Genomic DNA, 8,200 nt, shown 5'->3' with positions numbered 1-8,200 from the left:
GATGAGATTTTCTGAGTGAGCCATAGGCTTGATTTCCACAATGACAAAGGGGAGGAAAAGAGGTTTCTGTGTAGCTGAGTTCTCATTGAAATAATGTCAGAATGCTGGAATATTATAGTATTATTGTTTATATGCTGAAGTGCCTAGAGTCTTAGCTATTATTATTATTATTTAAAAGTTTTAAAAATAACTAAAAGTTGTATCATTCTTGCTAGGTTCGAAGAGGCTATTTTGTTGTTTCCCAAAGAATATCTGACTTGCAATAATGAGGCCAATCTGGATCTCACTGAAGGGTTTAGACTATCATGTCAAAAAGATCATGATTTGGCCAATGGCTTGGAAATAAAAAGACACATTTTTTTCTAATGTCACCCTAGAGAAAGTCAGTGTGACAAAGATGTAAGGGTAAAATTTCCCATGTTAGCTATACTAGCGCCAAAGCAGAGGAGTTCCATTGACATCACCGATTTAATGCCAGTGAAGTTGTGGCCAAAGATTCTGGGTTAAACTCAGTATTGCTATACACATTGATGTATGTGACTTTGATAGCTAGGCTTAGAAGGATCAGATTTTTATTGATAAATGTTGATAAGTTAGTAAGAGGACCAAAACAAATTCACCGTGGCTAAACAGCAAAGTAATATAAGTATGGTAGTTAGAGGCAAAAAGTCACCCTTTAAACACTGGAAGTTAAATCCTACTGTGGAAAATCGTAAGGAGAATAAAGCTCAGCAAGTCAAGTGTAGAAGTCTAATTAGGTAGGCCAAACAAGAGAACAAGAGCACTTCACAGTTTGAACCCATGGCACAGAGACGGGGGCCTATTGAACAGTGGGGTTCTGTTCTGTGCAAGGAGGGGCCGACTGTGGCCAGAAGTAAGAAGGACTTGCTGAGAGTAAGGAGGACTCTGCCCAGCGGGAAACAGTGATGGATTTCAGACTCCCATAAGGCGTAAACCAGAGCAAAGGAGGGGACATCTCAGGACACTGTTGTTTTCAAATAATGTCTAAAACACAAGAGCTTTAAAAGTAAAGTTACTGTATTTAAGAAATCTTTTAGGTCATCCTGTTTTGCTGCTACATTGTTCCTGAAAGAGTTATACTAGATGCCCAAAGTCACCACAATCTAGGTGGAGCTTGGAGAGGGGGGAGGATGTGTGTGTAAGCAACTGGGGGGATTGGAAGAACTCAAAAACTTTTTTTGAGGTCCAGGGTAGATGGATGGTGAAAAGTCCACACCCCTGAACGAAGCAACCATACCAACCTAACGCCACTTGTGGACAGCGCTATGTTGATGGGAACTGCTTCTTCTGTGAACATAGCTACTGCCATGTGGGAAAGTGGATTAACTACAGTAATGGAAGAAGTCCTCCTGTCGAAGTAGAAGCATTTTCACTTAAACACTACAGGGGTGCAGCTGCATCTGGGCACCTATGCTGATGAAGAGTTTGAAGCGTTGACTTGTAATTAGGTACCTTTTAGAGGGTTTGGCTTAGCACACACCTGTCTGGTGAGCATCTCCTGTAGTTTAGTTAGGTGCCACCCAACAAAGCATACTGGCTTTGCTGGATCCCATTCTTCAGTGTCTGTCTCTTCCTGTTCATTATACAGGGAACCAGAGCACATAAGTCAGGGTTTGCAAATCCTGATGATTTTTTAGGGGGTTTCTGTGATCCAGCCTGTCACAACTATGATTTAGACCAACTGAGTAGCTTTTTTTTAAAGAAAACTCATTGTATCCAATCAGGCAAAGAAATAGAACACGTTATAATGTATTAATTTAAAATGGCTCAAAATGCACACTGGAAGTGAATGCAATGAAGTTCTTATAAAAGAGTAATGGAGTAAGAAATATTCAAAGAAATAACAACAAATAATGAATAGTCACTGGAAAATCATGAGTTGGACATCAACAGTCATAGACAGAGTAAGAGACACGATAAATTGTCACTGATTTTTCATGATCTGTCTAGCTATCTACATGATCTTATTTTATCTATTGTATATGTAGTACACACAACCATGCACAAACCTGATTTAATAAATATGAATTAATAATAATAACAGCAACCAGCTTTGGAGATTTAGAAACATTTGGATACTTGTGTGGATGAGAAAGGAATGGCTCCATACAAAGCTACACGTTGATGTGAATGACTACTTCTCAATTGTTATGATTAAAAGGCTAGCTCAATCTCTTCTCCCCACTTTGGTTTCTTACTTCAAACCCTCTGGTCTAAGCTTTGTGCCTATCCCTGTCTTAGGGTGGAATCATGTGATTCCCCATCTCTCAAACTGGGTCCCAACCGTGATTTCTCCAACTGTGTTTGGTGCCTGCATTTCTTCCCACAGGACTGTGACCAGCACTAAGATAAGTGACTAAATGTCTTCACCAGGCAAAGTGTGATTTATTTACCACAATAGGAACAAAGCATAACATAAGAGAAAATATGAGCACTTCCAGAGGGATCACTGCAGTAGTTTGGTGGAATCAAATTTTAGCCTTATTATTCAGACTTCGTTTCTCTTTAGGAACCATTTTAATACATTTCTCTTTCAAATACCTTTGCACCATAGGAAAAACAATACAGTATATATTTATTTTAATAAATTTAAATAAATAACAATAATACATTCAGTTATAGAAGGCTCTACGTGCCCTAACACATCATACATGACATAATAAAATCCCTTCAGCATTAAAATCATTTGAACAGACACCTGCAGAAACTTTTTTTCAATTATTCATCAATGGGGAAAGCAAAACATCATGTCTCTCAGAAAATCTCATCAAGGTGATTCTGACATTGACACCTTGAACAGATGACAAAATAAATGGATACCACCATTTAGTCACACATATTCCACACTCTCAAGCTCCTCCCTCCCCCAAGAAAGCCACCTGAAACAAAGAAACAAGTCAACAAATGAATCAACAAAATCAAACAAAAGGAAAAAGAAACAAGCAAACACACAAACCAAACCTCTCATACCCCAGGCTATAGGTGACGTAACCCAATATATCCCTATGATAGATAGATAGATAGATAGATGCATACGTCGATAGATTCTGATCTTATGTACACTGGTGTAATCTTATTCTAACTCATTTGACTTCAATGAAGCTAGTCCAGATTTCATGATTTCATCAACAGATTACACCCTAAGTTTTGGAAGAGACAATTTTGTCATCAGTTGATTATATCTACAAAGAAACTCAGAATGAAATCACAATCAAGTTGCAGTGAATGATATTTTAACTCTTGGTGAATAACCTCCACACAACCAGTTTCTGCAATGTAGCTTTGATCTCCTTGTTCCTCATGCTGTAGATGATGGGATTCATCACTGGAGGCACCAGGGAATAGAGAACACCCACAACAAGGTCCAGACCTGATGCTGAGCTGGAGGTGGGTTTCAGGTAGGCAAAGATGCCAGTGATAAGCAACAAAGAGACCACAGTGAGGTGAGGCAGGCAGGTGGAGAAGGCTTTATGCCGTCCTTGCTCAGAAGGGATTCTCAGCACAGTCTTGAAGATGTGAACATAAGACACAATAATGAAAACAAAGCAGTTTAAACTTAAAAACACACCTAAGGCAATACCCCCAACTTCACTGAGGTACGAGTCAGAGCAGGTGAGCTTGAGTAGTTGGGGAATTTCACAGAAGAACTGGTTGATGTCATTGGACTGGCAGAATGGTAACCTGAAGGTGTTCCCAGTGTGCAGGGCAGAGTAGACAATACCAGTAATCCAGGCACTGGCTGCCATTTGGACATAAGCTCTCCTGTTCATCACTCTCTCATAGTGCAGTGGTTGGCAGATGGCAATGTATCGGTCATATGCCATGATGGTGAGTAAGGCAAGATCAGTTGTAGCGAAGAGGATAAAGAGAAAGACTTGGGCGACACATCCGGGATAAGAAATCACCCTGGTGTTCATGAGGGAGTTCGCCATGGATTTGGGGATAGTAACGGAGATGGAGCCAAAGTCTAGGATTGACAGATTCACCAGGAAGAAGAACATGGGGGATTGAAGATGGGGGTTGAGGGCTACGGCTGTGATGATGAGAAGATTCCCCATCAGGCCTGCCAGGTAAATCACCATGAACATAACAAAGTGCAAAATCTGCAGCTCCCGAATGTCAGAAAATCCCAGGAGAAGGAACTCGGTCAGGGTGGTTTCATTGGACATTTTCTTTCTCAGTTCATTGTTTGATGGCTGTAGAGGGAAGAGCAAAGACAGTGGGGAAATTACAGTGACAGAGAGAGTGGCCCTGATTTCTCCCCACAATATGATGTGATTGTCAACAATGCACAGCACTCGTTACTGATATTAACTTGGATTAGTGAGTTATATCACATGAATGTAAATTGGCACAGCTCCCTTAAAGTCAAGGAAGCTGCATCAGTTTGCACCATCTGAAGATCTGGCTCATGATGTGGCTTAATAAAATGCTGTGTGAAGGATGGAACAAAGTACAATCCCAATGCAACAATTCTAGCCAAGATGGATCCCCTATTGCTACGAAGAGCAGGTTCTGGACTTAGACAAGAAACTAAAGTGATAAAATTCCAACACTACCTGATATCCTTTTTTCGTGGTAGTAGGAGATGGACTTGGCATTCTGTATGACAGCTGGCCTGTAACAATTTCACTGCAACACCACGTAGATGGCCGGCTGCCTAAAAACATACTGATTTATGACACCAAATCCTGACTGCATTTCCATCTCTGTGTACTGATGGGCTAGCAGCATTACTCTGCTACCTCTCTGCTTTGTCATTTGCCTCTGTCACTTTATGGGTGTGCGGGTCAGTGGCCATCAGGAGACTTTGGTTCTGTTCTTGGCTCTGCCACTGACCTGCTCTGTAATCTTGAGACAGTCCCTTTGCCTCCTTGTGCCTCTGTTTCCCCTTCATCCATTCTCTGCCTTGTCTTCTTGGACTGTGAGTTCTGTGGGGAATGAGCTGTGTCTTATTATATGTATGTTCACTGCCTCCATTTACAGCATTTGTGTTTAGCGGGCAGCACTGTGGGACAGCGCATATGGCGCTAGAGGAGAATATCTCAATTCTAATCCCATTGACATCCTCTATGTCCTTGGGCAGCTATAAGAGAAACAGGCTTTGGCTGGGTACGTCAATTCACTGTTCTCTATCTGAGGCACTAGTATGTTTAATACCCATGCTCTTGGCTGCCAACTTCGCTGCTTACTCAGTTTTACCATTCAACAAGTGTCCCTTTGAAACAGAAATAAACACAGTTGCAATAGAGTGACTGGGTTAAAACTGTACAATTATTGGACTATATCAGTGTTCCTACCCCGGTTGAAATCTACAAATCCAATCTGGGGTATTCAGACATTTTCAGTTTAAATTATCTCAAAGGAAAACTGGATTTTAAACTGAGACATGTTCCAAGGAAGTCTCTGCTATTCTTGACAAAACAACCTATGTACTGGTAAAGTCTAAATATTTTTTTTCTTAAATTCAGTGACAATGTTTCAGTTTTAAACAGTTTACCAGAAACTGTCCAGTTCTCAATGAACAAAAAGAAAAAAAGTTTTGGTTTTCACAATTTCTATGAAAAGTCAACTGTTGTCTGCTGGAAAAACAACAACAATAACAACAACAACAACTCTGAGGAGCTCTAAATGTTTGCTTAAATTATATTAAAGGTTTTGAAGAGTTCCAATTGTAACTCATAGTTCTATTATGAAATTTGCCTGTTATGTTAATACACAAAGATATTTATTTGCAAATAGCAAACTTACTGTTTTGTCTCTGTGGAATATTCTCCAATTTGTGATGGATTTGTGGGATCTGCGATTGGCCAGACCTGCGGACGAGGCAGGTAAACAAACCGTCCCGGCCCACCAGGGGCTTTCCCTACACAAGCAGCAACCCCAGTTTGCGAAACCCTGCATTTGAAATCCACCACAAGGATCCTTCAATTATTGCCTGTTTATTTACCTGTCAATAATGCCCCATTACTGATTTATCCAGCTGCTGTTTCTCTGCCTCTTCACCATATTTCCTGTGATGCTGGGTCTTTCTGCAGTTACCAGAAGTCAGGGACCCACTCCACAGATAGGAGCTCCCTCCTCTCCTCCTCAGACAGGCTTGGCTGAGGAGTGAAACCTCTCCAAGCTGTATAACAAATGATAGCTTCTGCACTCTTCAAATATGGACACAACTCAGTATGTGGTTGTTGGGTGCCGAATTCCCATTGGAAGTCTCTAGGAGTTTCATGTCAAACATGATCACAGCTCAGTATATGCTTCTTCTGCAGTTAAATAACTGAACCCAGAATCCAGGGTTGTGAGCCCAGCTCTGATCTAACCTCAGGAGCAAATGACCCTGACATCCTGCCCTAGTAGACCCTAACCCCACAGAAGGGGATCAGCACCTGCCCTGGATCTCACATGATTGCAGTGTACCTGGAAGGACCCTGGGCTAAAAAGAAGACAAGGTTGATGCCCCACACGAGTCCCAAGGAGACTGAAGAATAGAATATATATTTGTAACACAGACATGTTACCCACAATAGCTCAGAGCCCAGTGGCATCAGCTCCCCAGCCAATCTGGAAAAGCCTGTTCTTTCATGAACTTCACATAATCAGCTCTGATAGAGAAGAGATGTTTTTCCCCCTATGTTGCATCAGGAGCTCTTGGGATGCAGCTATCAGAGAAACCCGCTGCCCTGGCTGTTTGATGTTGGTCACTAAGAAGTAGCCAGAGGCAAACACGAAGAGTTCAGTGCAAAGTCCTCAACCCATGTAAACTGATACAGTTTCAAAAAGTTCTATTATTACATTTCCTCCAGTGTATTATACCCCAAACATATTAACTGAAATAGCAAACTTACAGTGTTGGTCTTTGTGGAATGTTTTCAAGCCTGAGAAGCATTTGATAGTCCAGTCCCAAGATTCTCAGGCATTATCTGTCTCTATATCTCTCAATAATGCTCCCACCACAGTATTATCCAGCAGCTGTTTCCCTGTCCCATCACCATATTTCCTCAGTGGTTGAGTCTCTGCGTTTCCCTACAGACAGGAACCCACTCCACAGACGACCACTCTCTACTCCCACTTGGATCATGCTTGGTTGAGAGGTGAAGGACTAAATTAAATGGGGGATTGAAAGCCTCTCCCAACTCTTGAGCTAATCCTGAGTTGTGTGGGATAAAGATATGATCACAGCACAGGATATACCTGACTTGGGGTTAAATAGCTGAATCTGGTCTCCAGGGCTGTTAGCCCAGCTCTGATCTCATCTCAGGAAGAAACCACCCTGATAACCAGCCCTAACCAAACCTAACCTCCCAGAGGACGAAATGAATCTCATTTGATGGCAGCATCCCTGGAAGGACTCTTGGCCAGAAACAAGGCAGGGCTGAATGGCAAGTGGCATCCCAAGGAGACTTCAGAATAAAATATGTATTTGAAGCACAGACATGTGACCTACACTAGCTCAGAGGCCACAGTACTGAAGCGCCAGCTGACCTGGAATAGCCTGTTCCTTCATTAACGCCACATAAACAGCTCTTGGAGAGCAGAGATGTTTTTCTCCTGCATTTCATCATCAGCTCTTGGGATGCAGCTACCAAAGGAAGACAGATCATGCTGCCTTGTCTGTTTAATGTTGGTCACTAAGAAGCAGCCAGAGTCAAACACTAAAAGCTCCTAGCTACGTCCTAAACTGGGGTAAATTGATACAGTTCCATTGAGTTCTGAGTAGTTAGGGCTGTTTATGCCAAGTGGAGATGTGACCCTTTGATTTCCACAGAGTGTCCTTGATTTACACTATTTGGGGATGAGATGCCGATGGATTACATAGTTTTAATGAGGTGGGGAATTAGGCCTCATTAACTCCACTGGAGCTACTGGGGATTTACACCAGCTGGGGATCTAGCCCATTCTTTGCCTGTGAATCTGAAGAGGAGACAAAAGTTCCTAACCAGTCTTCATGTTCTTAATATTTTGCCCCATGATATTAATTTCAAGAATAGAACTTTTAATAGTTAAGGAGCATTTCTTTCCCACTGAAGAGAGAACTTTGGAGGAATTCAGTGTTGCTTTGATTTTCTGTATCTGATTTGCAATTTTTATTTGGATGAATAGACCCACTTTCTTTCTTTCTTTCTTTCTCAGCAATTATATGTTTTCTTCCTGCAGACATCTCCAAAATAACAGACTCATT

The 8,200-nt window shown here is 41.6% G+C and overlaps 1 protein-coding gene across 1 annotated transcript; it reads right to left on the bottom strand.

Moving 5' to 3' along the window:
• Window positions 1–3,254: 3,254 nt before the first annotated feature.
• LOC127040933 (olfactory receptor 14A16-like) lies at window positions 3,255–6,881 on the bottom strand. The gene is made up of 2 exons (XM_050935469.1): window positions 6,867–6,881; window positions 3,255–4,217 (listed from the first exon to the last, which is right to left on the bottom strand). Exon 2 carries the CDS (start codon window positions 4,188–4,190, stop codon window positions 3,255–3,257), a length of 936 nt encoding a protein of 311 aa, XP_050791426.1. The 5' UTR covers window positions 4,191–4,217; window positions 6,867–6,881.
• Window positions 6,882–8,200: the final 1,319 nt, after the last annotated feature.

Source organism: Gopherus flavomarginatus (assembly GCF_025201925.1).
Source record: "Gopherus flavomarginatus isolate rGopFla2 chromosome 11 unlocalized genomic scaffold, rGopFla2.mat.asm SUPER_11_unloc_1, whole genome shotgun sequence".
NCBI classification, from domain to species: domain Eukaryota; kingdom Metazoa; phylum Chordata; order Testudines; family Testudinidae; genus Gopherus; species Gopherus flavomarginatus.
The sequence above is the reverse complement of the archived record's forward strand: the minus strand, read 5'-3'. Positions and strand labels throughout refer to the sequence as shown.

Bases quoted from the DNA above. Each gene is read 5' to 3' on its own strand.
- LOC127040933 (XM_050935469.1), bottom strand. From the start codon at position 4,190: ATGTCCAATGAAACCACCCTGACCGAGTTCCTTCTCCTGGGATTTTCT.